The 27,447-nt window shown below is 42.8% G+C and overlaps 1 protein-coding gene across 5 annotated transcripts in view; it reads right to left on the minus strand.

Moving 5' to 3' along the window:
* Positions 1 to 27,447, minus strand: part of FNIP1 (folliculin interacting protein 1) — a 143,479-nt gene that overhangs the window by 71,208 nt on the left and 44,824 nt on the right. For all 5 annotated transcript variants that reach the window (XM_089530499.1, XM_089530472.1, XM_089530489.1 and 2 more), the window contains exon 2: positions 11,923 to 12,049. In XM_089530499.1, the coding sequence (XP_089386625.1) occupies positions 11,923 to 12,049 (127 nt within the window). The remainder of the gene's footprint in view (positions 1 to 11,922; positions 12,050 to 27,447) is intronic.

The raw sequence follows: 27,447 nt of genomic DNA on the forward strand, positions 1-27,447 counted from the left end.
GCTTTTGCATGGAAAAACTTGGAAAAGGAGGAAAACAACCATAAATAAACAGCAAATTGTGAGCTATGTGTCATTGTTCGCCCTCACGTACAAATATACTACAAGAACATTTTCTTTGCCAATGCTCTGTTTGGCTTTCTATGATCACAAACTTTTCTCTGCTTTTCTTCCACTACATGAGGACCATTGGGGTTCTGTGCATATACGTTTCTTGTTGCTATGTGCTTTCAAGTCATTTCCAACTTATGGAGACCCTAAGGTGAAGCTATCATGGGATTTTTTTGGCAAGTTTCTTCAGAGGTTTGCTATTACCTTCCCCTTATACTGAGAGCATGTGACATCCCCAAGGTCACCCAGTGGGTTTAATGGCTGAGCAGAGAATCTAACCCTGGTCTCCAGAACCACAGTCTGACACTCAAAACACTACACCACACTGGCTCTCAAGTGCATATACATGCACCTGAGAAAATATATAATGGGTGGGAACTGTGCAGAAATATTGTTGGGCTGCAGCTGCTAATAGTATAGCCAGTGGCGAAGAATAATGGGATTTGCAGTCCAACTGCATCTAAAAGCATCCAGCCTAGTCGGCCAAAGCCAACTATAACCCCCCTTTGCTCTCTTTTATGGCTGCAACAAAAGAATGAACTCTTATGGAACAACCTCATATTACAAAAGGCTGTAGACAATGCTGAACTCATGTACTGTTAAAATTGCTACTAGTTTGAATTTTGGGGGAGGAGGAGGGAGGGTGAGAAGAAATACAAAGGCTGAAAACATGTGAATGACTATCATATGACTTTGCTAAGAACTCGTGAACTCAAATTGCATTTTATCTCTGACAAACAACAGAGTCTTAGGCTAGGCACAGCATCATGTGATGAAACCACACTGAATCCACAGGGTTGCAGCATATTCCACAGGCAAGTCACACTGTAGTTTTTCAGCTGATGTGGAAAGCTTGCTTAATCACAATCAGCACAAAGCTGGCACATTTTAAAGGGTTATTTTAAAAAAAAAAAGAATTTATATTGTAACTTATATTTCCTAAGTAACAAGTTTCCCAAGCTAGCTAGCCTGTTTTACACATGAACCATCTGAAAAACTTCCTGCACTGTAGTTTTCTGCAGAGCCACCACTAAACACTGTATCTTGAAGTCACTTCCTGGTTGAAATACTAAGAAAGATTATACCTTTGGCCTTTAGGGTGGAATGCAACAAACCTAAGGATCCCGTGGTAAGAGGAGGTCAAATGGATGCCATCTGTCAGCAGCTCGCCAGTAAGCAAATCATCCACAAAATGCAGAACCCAGACAAATTTTAGGACATGCAATTTTAGAACCAAGCAGATGCTCAAGAACAACCTGCTGGTCACCTAGATCAAGTATCTGAGGTGTCTGCTTCTTTTCTGGTGAGGTTTTTATATATGAATGTCAATGAAATACAAGCTGCAACAAATTACCAACTATTATGCAACAAAAGCAATTGGCCAAGCACAGCCATGTTTCAAAAATGATAAAGTGATTACTCAAGAAGCAATACATATAAAGGGGGACTGGAACCCATTTCAGTGTAAAGAGCACATTGAGTGGAATATGGCATGCACTGTACGACTAGAACCATCTGCTTTGTCCAGTGAAGCCAGCAGTACAAAGAATGTTAACTACAGTTATCCCTCCACATTTGTGTATTTGACTTTTGCGGATTATTCGTGTTTTCTATTAATATTTTCTGTCTAGGAATGTCTAGGTTCTCTAGCACAACTCTATGGTCAAGTTTAACCAAAAGTCTCACTGAAGGACCTAGAGATTCCTAGAGAGAACACTCGATTAGGCATTTATCACTCCTCCAGAGCAATTCTATGGTCAATTTCCAGAGATGTAGACCACAGAGTTGCATTGGAGGACCTAGAGATTCCTAAAGAGGTGTTCCCTCGGGTAAAAAAAATCATTTTTAATTTGTGGCTTTTTCACTTGCACAAGCATCTTGTGTCTCTAATCCCAGTGAGTGTGGAGGGACCACTGTATTATTTCACTTATACAGATTATATTTCATTTATACTTATTCATTCTTCTAAGTGAAAAGTGATGCTTTTATTTTGCCATACGTATTTGTAGAAGTAAGCAAGATTTCTATATATTGTTTTAAACTGATTTAAAATTATCTCAAAATTGCTTAAATTTTTAAATTGTTCACACTCCTCCCTTGTGTACAGGGGAAAGTGAGTGACTGAGAAAATACTATGCTTACACCAGCTGAAGCAACTGCTCAAAGATAATTTCAGAGTCAAGAAGAAATTTAATGGGTTAGAAGCGTATCAATTAATCCAGTTCACTGCAGGCAGGCACAGAAACTGTGCGAGAGTGAAACTCCTCTGAGAATAATATAGCCTAGCTTTTCTCCCCTGCCGTGACAGAGGCATGCAGAGTGTTGCATATTCCTTGAATGAGAGGATAGTAAAGGCTAGATGATGATGGAATAGTCTCCCACAAGAAAGGTTTGTCAAGAAGCAGCATCCTTGCTTTTAAGTGAGCCACTGATGTTGATTTTCTATTCTTGTTGTTATTCTGGCAAGCATCTTTCAGAAGAGCTGTTCAAATAATCTGCTGTTGCTGACACAGGTTTCATTAGGATTATCTTTTGATCCCAATTCTACTACTACTACTATTACTATTATTATTCTTTATTTATATAGTGCTGTAGATTTCATTTTTAAAATATTAGGCCTATTTAACTTTTTTGTGGTGATTTGTATTGACATTTGTAAGCAACTCTGTTTGATTTCACCACAGAAAAAGAGGACATAAAGAAAGTAACTAGGGTGCTCAACAGACCACCCCAAAAGGGCGGTCTGGAGCTGCCTGTTTTTCCTCTGGAGGGAGCCCACAGCAACCAAACTGCATGGGCTCCTTCCACTGCAAAAAGAACCCGCTAAAAGTGGGTTCTTTTGGGCGCACGAGGCTACTGCCATCAGTGTGCCGTTAGCACACTGTGGTGCATCAATGATGAAAGCGCAGCAACATATGGATGCTGTGTAGCACTTGTGTCATGGACCCGTGCCCCATGTGGGCAGTGCCGTGCAGTCAAGGTGGTGCCCATATGTACTAGGGTTTGGGAGCATGCAGTGGCTATGCGCTTCCGAACCCTAGTATCGGTGGTGGCACGCCATTTTTGGCCCGTGTGTACCGGGCCTATGAACCAAATGCACAGACCTCCCATGCTTATTCAGGATCCAGTAATATCCAGTCTAGGTTGCTGTAATGCATTGTATCTGAAAATAACTTAAGAACTGGAAACTACAGCTGGCAAGAACAAGGAGGACCCAGTTTTAACTTGTTCTAATAGGCAAAATCAAATTATTCATTCATTTTTCACTGTTAAAAATCCTTCAGAAGTTTCGTCCAAAACACTGATGTAGATTTTTCAGAGGCCTAAATAGTCCTGAACCAGGGTATATAAGGAACCCCCTTCTAAAGTATGTGCCTGCCCATCTTCTGCACCCCTTGAGAATGTAAGAGACAGCAACTGGAAAAAAGGGAAACACTCTAGTAGCTATATCTCAGTTGTGAAACTTTTGGTCCAGGTACATTGACTTGTAAAATGTCGCTTACACTTTAAGTACAAGGGAATGTCTACCCTTTTAATGAAACTGAAGGTACTTTTATCTGCTTTTAGCTGGCTTTTTAAAATGTCTGTTAAATGATGTTATTATTTTTTTTAAAAAAAATGCTGCTTTCAGAGTATCTACATAGAATTGAAGTCAAATTTTCTTAAAAAAAACCACACAAACAAACCACATACAGATTTAATTTTACTCTTACCAGCTCCTACCTTCCTCCCCAATCCCCTGAGGTGGTATGCAAATAGGCTTTGAAATTGGTGTTGGTGATTGTGAATTATAGACAACAAGATGAATAGCACTGATTTAAAAAAGGATAAATAAAATTCAATCTTAAACCAATTTTACTGAAATTGCATGGCAGGAATTTAAGTTTATGTAAGGTTTGTTTTAAAAGTGGCACTGTATAAATAGTTCTTAAAAATTATGAATGATTGACTGGTCACCTATGAGAGCTTCTGAAATGCCTAATTCATAGTCTAGATTGGATACAGACAGGATTCATTAGTGTGTAATCAGCTTAACATACACTTAAATCCGTTTGCTCCAATACTGTCTATGAAATTTAAAGAGCAAATGCACATGCTAAATTGGAGGAAGGAACATCAACAATTTAAGATATGCAAATGACAACATACTAACAGCAGAAAATAGCAAAAACTTGGAACGATTATTGAAAAAAATCAAGACAGAAAGTGCAAAGGAAGATTTACAGCTGAACATTAAGAAAAAAAATTGACTGCAGATGATTTATATAACTTTAAAGTAGAGGCTTTTTTATTTATTTTATTTTTTATTATGGTATCTATACGCTGCTCTTCAGCCCTAAAGGATGAAGATGCTGAAATAGTTCAAGATCTTCCACACCTTGTTATTGTTGATACCGTGTACCTTCAAGATGTTTCGAACTTATGGTGTCCCTAAGAGAATTCTATTACGGGTTTATCTGAAGCTGAGAATATGTGACTAGCCCATGGTCACACAGTGGGTTTTCATGGCTGAAAGGGGGTTTGAACTCTGGTCTCCAGAGCAGGGGCATCACTAAGGGATGCAGGGGGTGCAAACTGCACTGGGTGACAACCTAAGTGGGCTGATACCACTGCTCTCAAACATGTTCAGGAAGGGAAGAGATGCTCTCCCACTTCCTGACTGCAAACAAGGACAGTGTCTCTCCACTCCCTGAGCTGCATCCCACCCACCTCCATGCCTTCCAGCCAGACTCAGAAGGCATAAAGAAGCTCTCCCTCTCACTGACCATGACTGTAAGCAAGGAAAGCATCTCTCTACCCCCTGAGCATCATTCCCCCCTGTAACTTCCAGACAGGTATGCAGAGCTGAGAGAAGCTCTCCTCACTCACAGTCTCTGTCAGCAAGGAGGGCCCCTTCCAGCCAGGCTTGTGGGGTAGAGAGATGCGCTCCTCGCTCACAGTCACCAACAGCAAGCTAGAGTGTGTTTCTTCGCCCCCCGGGTGTGGCTGGAAGGTATGGGGTTGCGTGGGATGCGGCTCAGGAGACAGAGAGCACTTCTCTATCCCACAAACCTGGCTGGAAGGCATGGGAAATGCTGCTCACGACAGAAAGACACTCCTTGCTTGCAGGCACAGTCAGTGAATGGGAGGGCATTTCTCCATGCCTTGAGCTGCATCCCACATACTTTCCACACCATCCAGCCACATTCAAGGGACAAAGAGACACTCTCCCACTTGCTGATGGTGACTGCAAGCAAGAAGAATATCTTTCCACTCTGCAAGCCTGGCTGGAAGGCACAGTGTGGGATAGGGCTCAAGGGGCAAAGAGCAGCCTCCTCACTCACAGTCACCACACCACATTACACCAAACATAGTGATAGTACTGCTCCAGAGTTGTAGATCAATGCTCACACCACTACGCCATGCTGGCTCCTTGCCACACTGTGACTCAATCATTAAATCAGAATGGAGTCAAGAAATCAGAAGAAGACTTAGGATTTGGAAAGGCAACTATAAAGAAATCAGACAAGATCCTGAAGTGTACAGATGTATCACTGAGTACTAAAGTTAGAATGGTCCATGCCATCGTATTTCCAGTTTCTATTTATACAATGGTATTCGTTAGGGTTTGATTCCAGGACCCCCTGTAGATACCAGAATCCATCGACACTCAAGTTCCATTACATACAATGGCATAGCAAAAGGGTATCCCTTATATAAAATGGAAAAATCAAGGTTTCCTTTTGGGATATTTTTTTGGTGGGGAGGAGGGAGTATTTTGAATATGGGGATGCAGATTTCTTGGATAACGAGGGCCAACTGTATATTAAGACCATATTGTTATGTTTTTAATAGAGGTCACTCATTCAGAGAGTTGCCATAAGCTGAAGTCAATGGCAGCTGACAACAACAACATGCTTAAGATCATTGGATAATTAAACAGAATTAAATGATCTTTTCAAATGGTTCTGAATATGAAACTGTTCTGAAACTGTTTCCCAGAAAAGCTCAGTGAAGCTATCACTCTAAATTGCTTCAAACTTCTCCTCAAAACCCATGTGTTCGCTGAAGATTTTGGTTCATAACTTGAGTTTCCATCATTTACTGCAGGAGTAGGCAATTAGGATCTGGTTTTCTGCCCTGGATCCCTATACAGCCCATACAGAAAACTGTCCTCCCAAATCCCACCTCAACCTTAAAATTGGTTCCTCCCCCATGTTAAAAGTCGTATGTGTGTATGTGTGTCAGCATACTTAAAGAGTGAATTACTCCTGAAGGCTTGCAGAAGAGACAATTCATCCCTTTTTGCCAGAAAAAAGGTGCTACTGTGAGTCTGGAAGCATTAAAGGTTGAAAAAAAAAAAAAAACCCTGAGTGGATATGTCACATGCAGCTCCAGGTCAATGCTTTGCCCATTCCTATTCTACTGCAATATATGCTGCCATTAAGCATGTGTAAATGAGATAATCACATATTCCTCTCTGTTTCCTCTTCGCCAGACCTTGGAACGCGGGTTTTTTTGGTTCTTTAAAGTAAAGGTTTTGTGTTAGTCATGAGTTTAAGCAGTGACCATATTACAGTTCATCATTCTTTCATATATATGCCCCTTAAACCCTCAAAATGGACCCTAGACAAAAAACAATGCTTTAGACGGACTGAGTTAATGTTACTTGTTACACTGAAAATCATTACTACACCTCTGTAGGCATAGGGCTTCCTCTAGGTCTGCTGTTCCTTTTCTGCTATATAGTCCCAAATACAAACTGTCAGGGATGATGGGAGTTGTAGCTCTTCACCTCTGGCTCTAACTCACCACCTTGTTATGCACCGGCGCTGACCAGTTTTGGCCAGTGGTTAAAGCTTTGCTCTAAAGCAGCAGAGTTTCAGAGAATAGGCTGAAGACCCTGACAAACTCTCCAAGCCTTCTCACTCTTGCTTCCACAGAAGTCTTCACACTTCTCCAGGATCCAGCTGGCTCTTGTATCTTCCTCAAGACACCAGACAACTCAGTAGTCTTATATAAAAGATCTACTTTATTCTACTATATACAAATACTATTGCCCTCACAAATCACAATCTCTACAATCTCCAAAATACTCACAAAACTCCACAACTATCCAACAACTCCCAATGTATTTTGTGGCAATTATTATAGTCATAGTAAAACACCACCCACTTAGCCAGTTTCCACCCAGTGGGCGTGTACATCCATTTTGATTGGTTCTCATAGTTCATCCCATAATTAATGATTTCATCATTTCACCTTGTCCACTTAACAATTCTCAGGTGCTTTCAATTATTCACTCTGCATTTCTGTCCTTGGCATTTAGGACTGCTAATTACATTACCTTTTACACCTGTGTGGCTTCTTAATTGCTTTTGCTTAGTCATGGTGACTATCACATACATGTTTTATTTCTTTCACTGTATATCCCATGTTGCTTTTTCCTTAACTACACTACACTACACTAAACAACACCACTCCTGCTTAAGGCCACATATACCTTGCTGCATGCTTTGCAAGAATTGCCATGCAATTGCCAGCAAGAGTGTAGGTAGTTTATCGGAAAATGGCCAGAGGTCCACTGTATGCCTTTTGTTCATTCCTGATCTGAATGGCCACTTGCATTGTCAGGGGAATTGTTCACCTGTGGAAAAACAACTGTTCTGCATTGGCCACAGGGTGTTAAAGAAGGAGTTGTTAATCGTCACCATAGTCATCCTTCTATGTACACACAGGTGATCACACCTTTAGCAAGGAACATCCCCACCTCCTGGGTATTGGCATAGATGTTTTTCTTTTAGCAGAACTAGTGACAGAAAACACATTGTGTTATATGTATTTTTACTTAGCTAGGGGGTGGCTTCATATCAAGTAATGTGTCCTGCTATGCAAGAAATAAGAGTGGAGGAGAGGGCAAAGCCCACTCAGGGAAAAAATGTACATATCCCAAGAGAACTAGCTGATTCTCCAGTCTCCCTGATGGAATAGTTTTGTTCAGCTCCAAAACTTGTATACTCCTATGCCAACAAAGCAGACACTATATTTGAAAATGCAAGGAGCTATAAATCACACCCAGATATGTGGGGGTCAACAAGCAGAAGGCATTGAATTCTAAAATGTAGTGAACAGATGCTCTTTTCACAACAAGAAAACATTTGTCCCACACAGTGTTGTATTGCAAAGGGCAAAAGAGCTGTGGGTTACACCCATGCTGTCAAGTAAAGAACAAGAACCCTCTGCCACTTTGTTTTTTTTTTATACCGCTATTCCAAAGATCATAGCGGTGAACAGCAAGTAAGCTAATTAGCAAGTAAGCTAATTTGCCCCCAACAGTCTGGGTACTCATTTTAGCGACCTCGGAAGGATGCAAGCCTGAGTCGAGCTTGGGCCCTTTTGCTGGTCTTGAACTCGCAACCTTGTGGTTTCGAGTGAATGGCTGCAGTACAGGCATTTAACCACTGCGCCACCAGGGCTCTGCTGAGATATGGGAATATGAACAGTTTCACTTTCTATAAAGAGATAATACTTATGCATCAGAAATGGACACATGGTATCTTCCAGTGTTTAAGCTGCAGTAACTCTTGCTGTTGTTGCTATTGTGTGCCTTCAAATAAACTTATGAGTGATAGTGACTTCTCACAGGGCTTTCTTCGCAAGATTTACTGAGAGGGGGCTTGCCTTTACTTTCCTCTAAAGTTGAGAGAGTGTAACTTGCCCAAGACCACCCAGTGGGTTATATAGCTGAGCAGGGATCTGAGCCCTGGTCTCCCAGGGGCCTGGCCCAACACTCAACACACTATACCGTGCTCATACATCAGGATAAAGTCTAAATTTTAAAAAAATTATCAGAAAGAGACGGGTATTGTCAGACTTCACTAGAATTCCATTTTAGTGAGGGTCAGCACTGGAGTTAGGACAACCAGTAGGGTTGAGGTATGCCCCTTGATATTTCCTGATCCTACTAGGAAATCTAGCACCCCCACTCCAAATGGGCCTAATCTACTGATAATCTGAGAAAAAATGGCATGGGACATATTATGTCCTATTACATAATATTAGCTGGGACAAAAAAAAAATACCCTGAAGGCAAAAAACAATAGCTTTCTTGGGAAAGTGTTTCAGCTATTTTTCTGAAAAGCAAAACAAAACAAAACAAAACAAAACAAAAACCCAAAACTGTAGGGAAAGTGGCTGAAACTTGGAGAGAGATGCTTAAACCAAGTTGTTACTCTCAACTAGAATTAACTGATTAAATTGATGGCACAGACATAAGTACCGATATACCATGTTTCCATGGATTCAGTGTGTTTACTATAGCTGGGATTAACAACTGAATTTAGGTCATTGTTTATAGCTCATCAAGTGACAATGTCATATGCATTTTAGGTCTAGTTCAGTGTAGATTCTGCAACAAAACTGTACTTCGGGGGCAAACATGCTCCATGCTGGTATACGAGGATTAATCCCTTGTTTGTCACAAGTACAGTATATAGGAACAGACAGAGAAGGCTATTTAGACCTCTAGGGTGTTCATAAAACTATTATTATTATTATTATTATTATTATTATTATTATTATTATATGAAGCGCTGTAAATTTACACAGCGCTGTACATGCAATCTTTTAGTTAGACGGTTCCCTGCCCTCGGGCTTACAATCTAAAAAGACATGACACAGAAGGAGAAGGGAGTGGTGGCGGGAAAGGGTAAGAGGTCCAGCAGTTCCTCTCTACCTCCAAGGCCTGGACCAAGGTAGATGGACTGGAGGGAGGGCTTGGCTTCAAAATGGAAGGTTAATCTTCATCCAGGGAAAATACATACTCTCAAGTAGAATAATACATATACAATACATAGCAATACAGGAAATGGTTCGATAAACAGGCAACAAAAGAACATCAGATAGTAAGCGACAATTATGCAATGCCTGGGAAGGCTTCTCTGAACAGGATGGTTTTCAACTCCGTTTTGAAGCTAGTTAAATAAGTGATGGCTCTTGCTTGTGGCGGAAGAAGGTTCCAGGAGTGAGGGGCAGCAAGTGAAAAGGGGCGAATCCGGGATGGGGCAGAGGAAATCCTGGGCTGAGACAGTAGGCCTTGACTACCAGAACGGAGGGCCCTGGTGGGAAGGTGAGGAGAAAGAAGGTCTGATAAGTAAGGAGGGGCCAGTCCATGGAGGGCTTTAAATGTCGACAGCAGGAGCTTATACTGAATGCGGAAAGGGAGGGGAAGCCAGTGAAGGGATGCCAACACAGGAGAGATATGGTCACAGCGGTGGGTGGAAGTGATAATGCGTGCAGCTGAATGCTGGACAGAGATTAAAGGACGGAGGTGAGAAAGAGGAAGCCCAGCCAGGAGGACGTTACAGTAATCCAGTCGTGAGATCACTAGGGCATGGACCAGGATCTTGGCAGTAGAGGCGGAGAGATATGGTTGGATTTTGGCAATATTGTACAAAAAGAATCTACAAGCCTTGGCTGTGGTCTGGATCTGAGGGATACACGACAGAGAAGACTCAAAGATAAAACCAAGACTGCGGGCTTGCTGGACTGGTTGAATAGAAATGTTGTCCACAGAGACAGAAAAGGAGTGTTGAAGGGTGGGCTTAGGAGGAAAGACAAGAAGCTCCGTCTTGGACATGTTGAGCTTCAAACGCCGATGGCACATCCACTGCGAGACAGCTGTAAGGCAAGACGAGCCTTGCTGTTCAAGCCTTGGAGAAAGGTCAGGGGCAGAAAGATACAGCTGGGTGTCATCAGCATACAGATGGTAGTAAAAACCAAAAGAGCTGATGAGTTTTCCTAAGGACAGTGTGTAGAGAGAAAACAGAAGGGGACCCAGAACAGAGCCCTGGGGAACTCCAACAGATAAGGGAACAGGAGAAGAAGTCTGACCCCCTGCAACTACTGCAAAACATCGGCCAGACAAGTAAGATCTAAACCAGTCGAGAACAGAGTCTGAGAACCCAAGGTCAGAGAGTATGTCAATTAGGAGACAGTGATCAACAGTGTCAAAGGCTGCAGACAAATCGAGAAGGATGAGAACAGAGTAAAGGCCATTAGCCTTGGCCTGTAAAAGGTCATTCGAGATCTTAGTGAGAGCTGTCTCTGTGGAATGCCTTAGGCGGAAACCAGACTGAAAGGGATCGAGGATGGAGTTGGTTTCAAGAAACTTAAGACAGCGCGAATAAACAACCCGTTCCAGAACCTTAGAAAGAAAGGGGAAAAGAGAAATCGGACGATAGCTAGACAAAGAGGAGGGGTCAAGAGAAGGTTTTTTCAGAATTGGGGAAATGAGAGCATGTTTGAAGTCCGACGGGAAGGAGCCTGTAGAGAGAGAGAGATTGAAAATATGGAGAAGCGAGGGCAGAAAGGAGGTAGCTATAGAGATTAGAAGACGAGTAGGAATTGGATCAAGAGGACAGCTTGCAGGTTTGGAAGAGTTCAGAAGTGTAGAGAGTTCATCCAAAGAGGCAGGAGGAAAGACAGAAAATTTGTTAGGCAAAGGCGATAGAAGATTAAGAGCAGAAGAAGAATCTTAGAGATGAAATAGTTAGCAAAGTCATTAGGAGAGAATGATGAAGAGACAGGAGGAGAGGGATGGGTATTAAGGGGCTAGGTTCAAAACAGAAGACCTCAAGTTAAGCAGTTAAAAGGAATCGCTGCTTGAAAGTGCTACAACACAATCTTTTGAAAAATATAGCCAAATGAACATCCATCTCCTTTTAAAGTGCAACTACCTATGGAAAGAATTTATTGCTGAAATATTTATGTATTAAATTTATATCTGAAAGCATGCATGTATAATATAGGTAAGTTTTCCTTAATGCTGCTCACCGAGACTGATGAATCTTCTGTTTTTCTCTTAGCATTGGAGTCAAATAAAACATTTCGCCCTCTTCTTTCACAGTCCTGGTATACAATCAGTCGGATTTGACTTGGATCGAACTCTGGTAAAGGCCAGCTGTATTAAGAGGGGAAGAAAAGAGACAAATAGATAAGATAATGGGTTCACTGTCGTTTTTATAATTGTTGTACTGAATCTGTTCTTTTATTTTCATCTGCATAGAAGACATCATAGGAAAATAATACCTCCTCACCCAAATGACACTGGTATAAATGGGTGTACCTCCACTGGTGACATTAATCATTGCTGAAGCAATTTCTTACTGAAAGCAATTCACAACATTATCAATATCCAACACAGAGTACAATTACCATGTTTTTACTAAAAGCACATGCACTAAGGCCACTATTATTAATGAAAAGCAATACATAGGATCAGGGGGTTGGACTGGATGGCCCTTGTGGTCTCTTCCAACTCTACGATTCTATGATTCTATGATTCTAGTACAAGGCACCACTTCAGAGCAACAGAGAACCCCAGAAAGCTTTTGCTTATGCCTGATATTTTTTAACAGTTAATTCCTTTTCACAATAAATTTATCATGACCATAGGAACCCCAGGGCTAATCAAGTCCTGTCTCATAGGCGGGTTACAGACCACCCATTTGGGGCGGGCTGCACCCGCCCCTTTCCCCGGTGTATCGGGGCCTTAGCTGCCAGAACGGCAGCCGCTGAGGCCCCGATCCGCCGCTTTTCAGGCTGCGGGGAAGCGGCAAAACGCTGCTTCCCCGCAGCCTGAAAAGGGGTGTCCTTGGGGCTTCAAGCCCCAAGGACACCCCGCGGCGGCAGGGAGGAGGAGAAAGGGGCCGCTTGGCCCCTTTCTCCCTTGCTTCGCTGGGCACAGCCGTCTGAAGGCTGTGCCCAGTGAGGCAAAGTGGCGCCGCAAACCAGGAAGGAGCTCCGAAACGGAGCTCCTTCCTGGTCCGCGGAAAGGGCGCACTAAGTGCCCTGGCGCGGACCGACAACGTCACGTCCGCGCCGCCCCGTATAGAGGCGGCGCGGTCGTGACGTCGTCATGGCGGCCCCCATGTGGAAGGGGAGCCGCCATTTTGTACGGACACAGTCCGTACTAGGGTTAGGGGGGTGCGGAAGCACTGCACCTTCCTAACCCTAGTATGGACTGACTCCGTACTTTCATGGCGGTGTGTAACCCGCCATAGATATCTAAGATATATTTAACACCATATTTTTAACAACACAGTCTACAAGACAATTCTCCTGCAGGCCCCATTAAAAAGAAAAGTCTCCTAAGAGGTCTTAAGAATCTTAGCTGGGGTTGTCAAGTGAAAAATAGGGCATAGTTCTTGTACCATTAATAGTACTGTAGAAGAGGGCATTTCAGCAGGTGTTGCTACATTAACCCTGCAATAAGTTGAAGTTTGCCTCAAGAGGGATAAGATCATTCTAGAAGACCTTGATTGCTGCATGCAGACAGGCATAACTATGTTTAAAGCCAAGCAGGGATCTTGCGCTGGAGAGAAAGGAAAAGGAGAAGGGAGTTGCATGAATTCTTGGCTTACCCCACCCCAGTGATTTCCTAATCAGGATGGCTACCAGGATACAGTGCAGACTATGACTTCTTGTTTGATTTTCTGTAGCCAGGCTGATGAAATTTATGATGAAGCTGACCAGGTTGGCAGTTCAACCTTATGTCAAAACTGTCATGGATTAATATCTTTCACTAACCCTGAAACCAGAAGGCCAGTTCAGGGACAAACACAACTCTGTCCTCTAAGAGAAGTTCATGAGAAACTGCAGTGGAAGACTGTTACTGTCATCACCCAGCACATATACCCAGCAGCTGTCTCATTCTAGGACTGGCTATTTGTAGCAAATCAATCAAGGGCTAGAGAAAACAGAAGATAATACACTAAGGAAAAAAAGAAAATCAAATACACTATTACTGACAAAGGAAAACTACCTATCCAAAGCAGTGTTGGATAAAGTAGCTCTGGGTGCCTGTTGCAATAGAGCAGTGATGGTGAACCTTTTGGAGGCCGAGTGCCCAAACTGCAACCCAAAACCCACTTATTTATTACAAAGTGCCATGTTCCTCTGGCTTGCTAGTAACAAACTCTGGCAAACTCTATGCTGGGGTGATGGCACATGTGCCCGCAGAGAGGTATCTGAGTGCCATCTCTGGCACGCGTGCCATGGGTTCGCCATCACTGCAATAGAGTGTATTTTAAACATCTAGCTGTAAAGCAATCTAAAGAGTAGCCATATAGAAGTAGAAGAGGTTGAGATCCTTAAAGTATGCCCCATTTTAAATGAAAGACCCAGATGAGATAGCTTGGAATAGCGTGCTCATCAAATGGTAATCACTTATAGTTTTATTCAGCTTTTAAAAACAACTTTTTGAGTTTTCAGAGGGACTTTCATATTTGGAAGCTGTAAAATGAAGTTTTAGGCTTACATCAAATTGCTATTCCCAAATATAATGTGACCCACAGTATCAAACTCACAATCATAGATGAAAACTTATGTGAAGCCCATTGATTCAATGGGTCTACTCTAGTTATTACTTCAGCAGATTTAGGCCCAGGGGTTCAAATCTGGCTTTGGGCTCCTATCTATACACTATAAATTCTCCCTGTATATCTTGAATGACCACCCATTGCTATTTGCAAAATATTGTTGTACAATAAGAGTACAGTACACCCTCGCCTTAAGTGAGGATCTGCTCTGGAACCGTGTAAGGCAAATCCCATGTGTGCTCAAGCCTCATTCATTTGAATGGGGTGCGTCCCTGTGGAGCACGGTGTGGTGCACGCCATAGGCACACACCCCATTCATCTTATTAGGGCTTGCCATCCATGTGACCTCAAGTCCGCGTATGGTGAGTCCATGTATGCGCACACGTGCTGTACTCTGTACTTTATTGCTATCTGAACAGCTTCTTATAAAATGTAGCATAATGATGTAAATCCTGAATAATTTGTGGATAAAGAATACTTATGGAGAGATTATATGGTTGATTGGAAAAGATAATAGCGCTCAATAAAGTTGAAGACAGTAGGAAAAGAGGTAGACCACATATAGCTGGACTGATTTGAGTCAAAGAAGCCACAGCAATGAGTTTGCAAGATCAGAGCAGGTCAGTTGATGAGCCATGCTCTCAGAGTTCTCTAACTGACCTGATGGCAAATAACAACATGAATAGATACTTTGTGTTAACAACTCTCTATAAACCTTTTATTGGAGGAAAAATCAGTTTCTCCACTTCGAAACATTGACACTGCCGCAACAAATTAAGAGAAAGCAAAGCAGCAAGCAGGAAGGAAAACTTAATAAAAAGAAAGACAGTATGCTTAGATCCTTAAAGTATAAGACATGGAAAATAAGATCGCTTAAACAGAATTCCAAAGTTATCCAATCTGAGGTTACAGAAATATTTTAATTCATTGCTCAGGCCACTCTGTACTTGTGTTAAAAACCAATAGTTTATACACTTCGCTCTGTAATGTTATGAACCCAAGAGCTTCTCAGTAATGTCCCCCCAATAAATGCTGTCATTTACTTATTCTTTGCAGTAAGCCCCCTCAAACATAGCCTCCCCTCCTCTCTCTTTCTCACATGTACAGTGACATGCCTGGCTCTGTTTGTGCTCACACAAGCACACACAATTTCCATTTCCTAGTATTTTGACATTCGACTTTGACAGGTGCCTGGCAAAGAAGGGCAGAAAGTGTTCCAGACTGCAAAGAAAGGCTGTTTATAAAAAGCTCCAAGAGTAGATTACCTGCTAAGTGTAAAGTGAGCTAAATATAAATATCTGGCCACATTCAACAACGTATCTGAATAAAGGTAAAAGGGACTTATTTATTCGTCCATCTGTGCATATGACATTTTAACTACCTTTAAAAGATTCTGGAAGTAGGTGCTATACACTACTTTTACTGTCACTCTGGCTGACTATATATAACTGTTATCAGTGTTACATAACATGGCTCTAGTCTCCTTAAAAGCATTCCTTTGCAGCACCAAAAGAGTCTCAGGTAGCCAAAGAAACTGCTGAGCATAAGCACACAGATTTCCACATATACCCATCCAACAGCCAGCCATGTGTCCTTGCAAAGATTACTGTGTGAAAAATAAACACTTAATGTGAAAATTGATCAGTGTAAAACCATTCAGGGATATTTGTTAAAGACCACTGAGGAATTAGGATTCCCCCCTCCCACCCTATGTTTATGTTGGCCTAAAAGTATAGGTATTTAAAAAACTGATTCTGGGCCCAAACAGACAGGCCAAAATAAAGCTGCTTTGGGTCACTTTGGAGGTATGCTGTTTAAATGATGTACGGGTCCTAAGAGGCCGGAAGCCATGCCAAAGCCATGCTCCAGTCCTAAGGACTAGAGCACAGCTTTGGCGCAGCTTCTAGCTTCTTAAGATGCATATGTCATTTAAACAGCATACCTCCAAAGTGACCCGAAGCAGCTTTATTTTGGCCTATCTGTTCAGGCCCTCTGTGAATCTATGGGAATCACAAACTTCCCATAATAATTGTACCTTTAATCCCTCATTTTGGTAAAAAAAAATAAATCACTAATTCCAGGTTTATCTTGAAAAGGCATCTTTAAAAATCAAAAGTTAAAAAAAATAACCCTAAATGAATACAGATTTTGGGGGCAGGGGTGTAGAAACTGACCATCTCTACCTGTTGTTGTTATTGTTAACTGTTCAGCCTTGATTTGCTCTGTTGTTAACTGCCTTTGAGTCAATCTCAACCCATGGCAACCCTATGGATGAGACATCTCCAGACCCTCCTATGGTCTACTGCTCTGCCCAGCTCCTGCATACTGATATTCGTGGTCTCTTTAATAATGTCCGTTCATCTAGCACAGGGGTCCTCAAACTCCAGCCCTCCTAACATTATTGTCTTTTTCAGCGATTCATGTCTTCTCATAATGTGTCTAAAGCAGGTGTAGGCAACCTTTTTGAGCCGGGGGCCAGGTTGCTGTCCCTCAGACAACTGGGGGGCCGAAGCCAAAAAATAAATAAGTAAATAATTTTTAAAAAATTTAAATAAATAAATAAAAAATAAAAAATAATTCCTACATACACTGTACCAAGTGTACTTCTCAGAAGTGTGTACTTGGTCAAGGGAAAGCACAAAAAATACACCAAAAACACACTTTGGAAGGTGACACTGTCTCGCCTTCAGAAAGAGTGAGCGCATGCCTCAGAAGCTGATTGATATCAATATCACCATCCTCATCATCACCACTATCACTGTCCAAGCAAGCCAAGCTTCTTAGCATTCAAAGCACCCAAATGCACTTTGGAAAGTCACACCATCTCGGCTTCAGAATGAGCGTGCGCATGCCTCAGAAGCTGATTGATATCAATATCACCATCCTCATCATCATCAATATCATTGTTAAAACATTGTTAAAAAAAAATAAAAAACAAGGGAAACTTGGATATTATTAAGACTAAAAATAACAAAAAATAAAATAAAAATAAGGGAGACTTGGGTGGGATACAAACCGCCATATAGTACGTATTGTATACGTACTAGGGTTAGGAAGGGGCGGTGCTTCCGCACCCCCCTAACCCTAGTACGTACACAATACATACAGGATGGCGGCGCCCCTTCGCCATGGGCGCCGCCATCTTTACGTACTGGACGCATAGCGTCCAGACTGTCGCGGTGCCTATGACGTCGCGAATGCGCCAGCGGCGCCTCGTGACGTCATAGAGGCGCCGCAAAAAGAAGCTCCGAAATGGAGCTTCTTTTTTGCTCCGCACGGGAGCCACGCGGTTTGGCTGCTGCAGCTCCCGCGCGGAGCAAATGGCGCCAGTGGGGGAACGCCGCAAAGCGGCGGTTTGTATCCCGCCTTGGATATTATTAAGACTAAAAATAACAAAAAATAAAATAAAAAACAAGGGAGACTTGGATATTTTAAATAATAAAAATTAACCAAAAATAATAAAAAACTAAATACATTCAAACCACACTGACTCTCTTACACAGGCCTGCCCTGAAAAAAGAAATAAAAACTAAGGGAGACCTGAAATGGCCACTCACCTCCCCGTCTCCAGCTGCTCCTCTTCCTCTTTGTAATTCGCGCCAAAGACAAAGAGCCCTTCCTCTCCCTCTGGCCCAGAGTCCTCCTCCGCTCCGCCTCCTCCTCCTCCTCCTCTTCTCAGGCTCTGCCTCCTTAAGGGGCCAGCTCCCATTTTAGGCCAGCACGCAGCCAGGGCCAGGGTCGTGGAGGAGGAGCAGGAGGCAGAGGAGGAGGCAAAGGAGGAGGTGGGTGGCCAGTCGGCCGCATGCGGCCCTGAAAGGCAAGGGGGACGCGCGGGGGAGGAGGAGGTTGGAGAAGGAGGCAGAGGTGGGTGGCTAGTTGGCTGGCCGGCCGCATGGGCGGCCGCGGCCAGAGGGAGAGCGCAGGGGGCGGAGGAGAAGGAGGAGGCAGAGGAGGAGGCAGACGCGGAAGTGGGTGGCCGGCCAGTTGCATGAGCAGCCGCGGCCATAAGCCGCGGAGGGGGCGGCAATCAGCGGCAGGACCGGGCTGGGGCCGGTCCCAAGGCCTTGCTGAGGATCCGGCCTGCGGGCCGTAGGTTGCCGACCCCTGGTCTAAAGTATTACAGTCTAAGTCTTGTCATCTTGGCTCCTAGGGATATTTCTGGCTTGATCTGCTCTAGGACCCATTTATTTGTCTTTTTGGCTGTCCATGGAATCCTCAGCACTCTTCTCCAGCACCACATCTCAAATGAGTTGATTTTCCTCCTATTTTCTTTTTTGACTGTCCAGCTCTCACATCCATACATGGTATAGGGAATGCAATGGTTTGTATGAGTCTAACTATTGTGCTGAGTTGTATGTCTTTGCATTTTAGGATCTTTTCTAGCTGCCTTCCTCATTCCTAATCTTCTTCTGATTTCCTAGCTGCAGTCCCCATTCCAATCAATGTTTGAACCCAGATATGAGAACTCTTTTACTATTTCTTATTTCCTCCTTGTCTAGTTTGAATGTGTATAAGTTTTCTGTGGTCACTATTTTTGTTTTCTTTATGTTCAACAGTAAGCCTGCCTTTGCACTTTCTTCTTTGATATTCCTCAGTACAGTCAGCCCTTCTTATACACGGATTTTTTATACACAAATTCAAGCATCCATGGTTTGAAAATGTTCAAAAAAAGTATAAATTTCAAATATCAAACCTTTTCCAGTTATTATAAGGGACTCCATTTTGCTATATCATTATATTTAATGGGACTTGAGCATCCACAGGTTTTGCTATCCACGGGGGATCTTGGAACCAAACCCCTGAGTATAACAAGAGTCCACTGTAGTTGTTCCAGGGCTGCATATAAATTGAATAGGTACGGTGATAGAATGCAGCCATGTCTGACTCCTTTGCCAATTGGGAACCATTCTGTTTCTCCGTGCTCTGTCTTGACAGTAGCCTCTTGTCCTGAGTTCAGATTCCTCATCAAGACTATCAGATGTGTTGGCACTCCCATGTCTTTAAGGGCATTCCATAGCCTTTCATGATCTATGCAGATCTTTGCTATAGTCTATAAAGTACATGCTGATTTTCTTTTCGGCCCTCCCCCGACCTCCATCTTGAGGGGAGAGAAGCAGGCAAGAAACAACAGGCCTCCGCCTGCCAAGTTGAAGAGCCCTCCCCCCGACCTCCATCTTGAGGGGAGAGGAGCAGGCAAGAAACAACAGGCCTCCGCCTGCCAAGTTGAAGAGCCCTCCCCCCGACCTCCATCTTGAGGGGAGAGGAGCAGGCAAGAAACAACAGGCCTCCGCCTGCCAAGTTGAAGAGCCCTCCCCCCGACCTCCATCTTGAGGGGAGAGGAGCAGGCAAGAAACAACAGGCCTCCGCCTGCCAAGTTGAAGAGCCCTCCCCCCGACCTCCATCTTGAGGGGAGAGAAGCAGAGGGTTTTTGTTGTTGTTGTTGTTGTTACTTGCTTTGTTTTGTATATGCATATGTATGCTGTAAACCGCTTTGATCGTAGGAAAAGCGGTATAGAAATAAATCATATTATTATTATTATTTATTATTATTATTAAATGTATTAGCCATCATATATTTGCAATGTGACCCCTGGTGCCTCTTCCATTCCTGAGCCCCGCTTGACCTCTGGGATTTCTCTCTCCATGTATGGTTGGAACTTATGTTGCAAAATTTTGAGCATGATTTTGCTTACATGGGAGATTAGTGCTATGGTTCTATAGTTGCTGCAGTCTCTTGTGTCTCCTTTTTTTGTGGATGCGGATATATATTGATCATTTCCAATGTATTGGCCATCGTTTTGTTTTCCATATCTGTTGACATATGGCGGTTAGCACTGGAGTTGACTCTGTCAATGTGGACTGCAACAGTTCTATTGGAATATCTGTTCCTGGAGTCTTGTTCTGCCTCAGTGGTTGGTGCATATATTTGAATTATGGTGATAATCATATAGCCTTATTGCCGTGGAGCATCATTGAGATGATTCGGTCTGATTTTGCATTGTATCCTCTGACTGCTTTTGCAACATCTTTTCTTGGTATAAAAGCCACCCCGTTTCTTCTTGTCTTTTCATTCCCTGAGTAGAACACTATGTGGTTGGCTGATTCAAAGTGGTCCATTCCTGTCCGTTTTAACTCACACTCCATGTCCCTATTTTATGTGTGGTGCTGCTTCTGATGGGGTTTGTCTTTCTGAGAGTGTTTGCTGCTTTCTTTGTCATTTTTGACTGCCCTTAGCTGCTCTGGCAAGTATGTTTTCCTTTAGTTTCTATCTATCTCTCTGTTAATGCTCTTGTCCTGCCTGTGTGACACTTTGATGTTTCCTCATAGGGTTTTCTAAGTGAGGGGTTACACAAGGAGGGTTTGCTCTATGACACATTTATTTGTCTTTTTAGAAGTACAGTCCATCCTTTTTTTACGCAGGGGATCCGTTCTGGATTCCCCCGTGTAAAAAAACCCTGCCTATGCTCGAGCCCCATTCAAATGAATGGGGCTCGTGCACACGGTGGTGGGGCGGTGCGTGTGCACTACTCACCCCAATGGGAAGCGCCACCCCGTGCAGCTTTCAACATATGCTGAAAGCCGCGTATAACGCAGGTGCACTGTATCCACAGAACTCATCTCCAACACCATATTTCAAATGAGTCAATTTTCTTCCTATCTGCCTTCTTCACGCTCCAATTAGAAGAAAGAAATATGATGGCATGGACAATCCTAACTTCAGCATTCAATGCTTGATCTTTACATTTCAGGATCTTGTCTCGGTCCTTCACAGCTGCCCTTCCAAGTCCTAGTCTTCTGATTTCTTGACTGAAATCTCCATTCTGATTAATGACTTGTGGCAAGGTAAGGAAAATATTGAACTCTCTTCATTGTCTACTTTGAAGTTATGTAAATCATTATTTTGTTTTATTGTGTAAATCTGTTTTCTTCCTGTTCAACTGTAGATCTGCTTTTGCACTTTCTTCCTTGACTTTTTTTTCCAGTACTCATTCTAAGACTTTGCTATTTTTGCTAGTACAGTCATCCCTCTGAATTTGCAAGGGATCCGTTCCGGGACCCTCCACGAATTTGAAATTTCACAGTCCCTCCCCCCCTCCCCTACACTCCTTTGCATTCCTCCCTCCTTTCCACCTTCTTTCACCCTTCCCCCAGGCCTAACTTTGCCTCGGGGGCTGGGAGGGGGCCTTTCCTCAGTCTGGGGGGAGTGAGCCAGGGTGCAGAATCCGCCAGGGCCTGTAATCTGTGCCCTTCCGGCCATCCACCATGACAATCTCCCTTTCTGCCAGATGCACGCACCACCCCCCTCCACCATGGCCAATGACTCCCTGCTTGCTTCCCCTCTCGGCCCTGTCACCCTGGAGCTGGATGAGCAGAGCCAGCTCCAAGGCAATGGGGCCAAGAAGCAGAGGGTCCCGGGGGAGGGAGGGAGAGAATGGCAACCTCGTGAATAATCAAAACTACAAGTTCCAAAGCCACAAATTCAGAGGGACGATTGTAGTACGGTGTCAACTGCATATCTTAAATTGCTGTTCCTTCCTCCAATTTTCACATTGCAAGCCTGTGAGTCTAATCCTGCTTGAGATATATGTTCAGCACACAAGTTCAACAGATAGTGTGGTGAAACACAGCCTTGCCTGGCCCCATTGCCAAATGGAAACCATTACATTTCTCATTATTCTGTCCTGACAGTAGCCCCTTCTCCTGAGCACAGATTTCTCACCTGGACAATCAAATGTTGTGGCATGCCTTTTTTCTTTAAGAGCGACACTTAGTCTTTCATGATCTACACACTCAAAGGCTTTGCTATAATCTATAAAGAACAGGCTGATAGTCTTCTGAAATTCTTTGGTGTGTTCCATTATCCAACATCTGTTTGCAATGTCACCCCTAATCCATCTTCCTTTCCTGAATCCAGCTTAGTCATCTGACACTTCTCACTTCATATATGGTAAAAGTCTTTGTTATAGAATTTTGAGCATCACTTTGCTTGCATGGGAATTAATGCAATGGCCCTGTGGTTACTGCAAACCCTGGTGCCCCCTTTCTTAGGGATTGGAATGTATATTGAGTGGAACCAGTCTGTGGGCCATGCTTTTATTTTCTTCCCCCCCCCATACAGTGCGTAGCATATGTGGCATACCAGAAAAGCCCCTCGGGTACCCCAGAAGAAGTAATGGGGCTTAGAAGTACTTCTAATGGGGCTCCAGCACACATGCAATTCCCCTTACGCAGAATGATTCTGCATTAACACCACTGCAACTGTTCAATAGTAGGGAAGTCTGATGATATTGCCTTTTTCACTGTCATAACAAAAAAACCTAATGACAAAACACGCATTCCCATCTAGAGAAACCTTCCTCTTCTTGGCCATAATTCAAGAAAATATGTAAAATCTATTCTGTTTTCTATTTCTCGCACTAACATTTACATTTGTTTAGAAGTTTATATTATTCTGTTTTCAATCCATAGTGCAGGAATGCTATTTTCATTATAATTAACTAGTTATTCTTGACAACACTCTTGCCACTTCCATTTGACAGATGGAAAACAGTTGACAATACTCTTTGCCAGTTAATACAAATGGTTCCCAAATACAAGAAGCTAAAATGAAATGTCGGTGGATTTTGCCTCTAATTTCATCTTTATAAAATTACTGATACAAAGCAGTGGTTCTTAAACCCCTGGGGCTGCAAGAGTTGCTCAAGGAGGGGGTGCAAGACTTGGAGGCCCTGATCCACTGCTGCTGTTGCTCCTTCTCCTCTGTTCTTCAAACTTTTTCTGTCCTGGAGGGTAAGAGAAAGACAAAGAGGTGGTTGGGGCAGCCACCTCTGCTTGAGGGAGGAAGAGAAAGAAGAGGAGAGCCGGGAAGCTCACTGGGCCATGGGCTCTGGCCAGGCCCATCCCCAGGCACCACTTCTTCCTCGCCCATCTGTCCCACCACTACCCTGATTCTTGGGATGGGATGCTGGTGCATTAATATATTCATGTATACACTCTTACCTCGGGTTACGAACGCGCCGGGATACGAACTTTTCGGGTTACGAAAAAAAAAAAAATATTTCCGGGTTACGAAGGTTATTCCGGGTTACGAATAACCTTTTGGTGCTTTTCGGCGCTATTTCGCACCAAATCGCGGCTTCCCTCCATTAGCGCCTATGGCTTTCTCGGCTTACGAAGACTTCCGGGTTACGAAAATGGCGGCGGAACGGATTATTTTCGTAACCCGAGGTAAGAGTGTATTCATGAATATGCATGAACGTGCAAACAAAAATACAGACACTAAACAAATAAATTATTTTTATTCATATGTTGAGCCGGGGGGGTGGGTGGGTCAATGTGACATTCACATGTAGATGTAAAGGGGGTCACAAGGGTAAAAAGTTTGAGAACCACTGATATAAACTCTCAAGATCATAAGACTCCATTTTCACACTTTAAAAAGAAATAAAAAACAACACAAAGCAGCATAGTTGCCATCCTGCACAGTAACAAATTAACTATTCTCAGAAAATTACAGCTACCAGACGATTATTTCCAACATCATCTTGACTAAAGTTATGAAAATGTCTGGTGATGAATCACTTATAACTATTTTTAAGGACATCTACGCAAATGATATTTATAGCTGATGCCAGCTTATCTGTTCTGCATGCCTTTCATGTTAGCACCTTTTTAGAACACTGGTAGGGAACAAGCGCAATGGAACAGGTTCCTAGACCATTTCATCTGGTATCCTTACCCCTCACTCTCTTCCTGACAGTGACTCCTGCTGGATGCCTCAACAGAAAGTTGCTTTCTGCTACAGGACATCTAACTATACAGGGATGCATAACATTGGATACACCTCTTGCTATCTAGCGGTGAACAACTTACACTTCAGTTTCTTGTAATTATCATGTGAATGATTTTGATGCAAGTATAATATTCTACATTGTACAGGTACCACCAGCTGTTATTAGACTAATATCAGAGTCACACTCTGGGTTAAAATTGGGAACAGCATAGGGCTTTAAATTTTTTAATACAATAGATGCTTGTCATTTGGTGACTGTAGTGTATTTTTAAAGGTAGTAAATACTCTAAAAGCACCAGATCTTGTGTGACCTTGGAAGCAAAGCTGAGTCAGCCCTGGTTAGTACTTGGATGGGAGACCATCAATGAATACCAGATGTTGTAGACTATAGTTCAGAGAAAAGAAATGGCAAAACCACCTCTGAGTATCCTTTGCCTCTGAAAACCCTATGAAATTCATGGGGTACCTGTAAGTCAACAGGTGATGAAGGTGTGGGCGCACACACATATGTCATTAGTGACAGACGGTATGTGCCAACTGAGTTTTACAACTCAATACTACAGATGCTGTAGCGCTCAGAAGAGTTGACTATGACTGCGATTGCTGAATAGTCAAAACCCATCTGTAGATAGTGAGAGACTAGTGGGTGGAAAACCTACACTTATGAAATAAGAAACTGGGATCAACCGTGACAGCAGCTTTCTGACAGTGGTCAGCAAGTGATAGATTAAACACAGGATAATTTGAATCAATGTGATTTAAAATGCAGGATTACAATGCAGAATTTTAGCACTGCAAAATTTGCAGAAGTCAGTTTTGCACTATGGCCTCCAGAAGCCTCCAGCCAACATGTGCATTGACCAGCTGGAGGATACTGTAAGGAGTGGTTCAAAAAGTGACTTGTCCAATCCCTGTGCATTAGCAATGAACCCATAACTCTTGGAACAGTTAAAGTATGGCTTAAAATATATTCAATTTTGTTATGGGTTTTTCTAAATATCTATTTTTTAAAACAGAAGTGGTGAGGAGAATGGCCTGCAGACTACAATGTGCTCCCTTATGACCTCTGGATTGTGTTGCTACTACATGCCAACTTATCCAGGGCTAAGTTGTTATATGATTAAAAGGTGAAAATGCTACCCCCCCCCCGCCCCAAGAAGGCCTCTTAGAGCTGGCAAGTCATGCACCAGGCATCCCCAACCCCTTGCTTCCACTTATGTGGAAGAACTGATGGCAGAAGGAGGATGCTTAACCCGTAGCCCCCATGCCATTTCTTCTCTCTAAATTCCTCCAGGCCAAATGCTTTTAATTTTTCCCACCAACCAGGTGCCAAACTGGAAGAAAACTCTCATGAAGAGAAAGCAATCTGAGACACAAAGTGCAGTTTAGAATGAATGGGCAACATATGAATTAAGCATCTCTCATTTCATTCATTCACAAGAAGCCCTACTGCTTCTGTTACTCCTGTTCCCCCACTTTTATACTCCCATCATCTTGTCAAATGTGACTCTGGCTATACATTTGCTAAAATAACATGACCATCACCTCTGAACTGCAAGTAGATTTGGAACAAAAAGAGATTCTGTTACAACTTAGTTGATGAGATTCTCAATTCCTCCACTAGAACTCTTAAAAGTTCCAGTATTTTCTCGTAAGAAACCAACGACAAAAACTTACAACCATTCCTCTGGAAACATCACCATAGCCTGAAACAGACAAATGAAAAAAGCCCACTTTTGGGCAGCCTGAGAGCATGGCACTCATAACGCATACCCCAATCTGTCCAGAGGCTGCCGCCAAGTCACCTGCAAAAACTTTCCTAAAAAGGAGCGGATTGGTGCCACATGTGTGTGGTTGCCACATCTCTGAGTTGGCTCTGATCTGTCCATTCTAAGGCGGGACTTCTGCCGTCCAGTGGCAAGACTTCCAAGGTGGGACATCTTCCACCACCACCATCCCCTGCCCTCCCGGGCCTTCAGCTGTCTCTCCGGAGACAGCTGAAGGTCCAGGGAGTGGGAAGGGGGAGGAACAGGCATGTGCTTGTTCCTCCTCTGCTCCGTCCTCCGTGTACCACAAAAAATGGCACATGTCATGAGTTTGCAACTACGGCACTAAGGTGAACCTATAATGGGGTTTTCTAGGCAAGATTTGTTCAGAGAAAGTTTGCCATTGCCATCCCCTGGCCCTGAGAGCCTGTGACATTTCCGAGGTCACCCAGTGGGTTTCATGCCTGAGATGCGAATTGAACCCTGGTCTCCAGAGTCAATATTCAAACCATTACAACATGCTGGCTCTCATCAGCTTGAACTATCTCATGGGTAATGCCAAAACCCCAAGTGGGAAGTTAAGGGAGGGAGAAAAACAGTCAGAATCAGAACCTATAATGCTCATAAAACAATACAGATTCATTGTATACAATAACAGATTTTTGTAAAGGTGTCTTGTAGAACTTTCTGTCAGAAAAATACAAATGGACTGGACTTGAATACTGTAAAAGGAAATGTGAAAATAAAATTAATGGGCATAACCAGACCAATGAATTATAAAAGTGATCAAACTCTAAATAACTTGGAGGAAATAACACTGACAAATGTCTACAGTTCACATTGGATGAAGTTCACTAGTTTGCATTATGGATTTGTTATAGTGTGATTTTAAAAAAATGCATTACTATGCTCATGGAGTTGCTGAGCAATTCTCAGAGGGACTACTGAGTGAACGGAGAGAACATTCAAATTCCCATAGTCAGGAGTAGTGAAGCACAGACAGGTCCAATCAACAGCTAGACAGAAACAGACAGGGTTTTCTTTCTTTTTTTTTTTTTTTGGGGGGGGGGGGTTGGGGAATCATTGAGAAAGGAAGGCTGGGTGCACAGAAAATCTACAAATGCTTAGTTCAATATCAAACTGCAAATAAACACAGAGAAATGCACCAATATGTAATTCAAGAACATCTACTATAGTTATAATTTACAGTATCCAGAAACATATGTGCTCCTGAGAAAGAAGTACATGTGCTCTGATACCAGGATACCTATTACTGAACCCTACTGATCATCTCAACTTATTTAACATTAGACCTGTTTAATAAATGGTTAAATGGTGAGTAAACACTGTCATAAATCCCGGTTGGCACCCCATTGGATAAAATTAAGATTTAATCTGTAAAATCTTTATTTTAGAATCC

This window comes from Sceloporus occidentalis, unplaced genomic scaffold, assembly GCF_023333645.1.
Source record: "Sceloporus occidentalis isolate IW3139 unplaced genomic scaffold, rSceOcc1.0.p SCAF_1, whole genome shotgun sequence".
Lineage (NCBI taxonomy): Eukaryota > Metazoa > Chordata > Lepidosauria > Squamata > Phrynosomatidae > Sceloporus > Sceloporus occidentalis.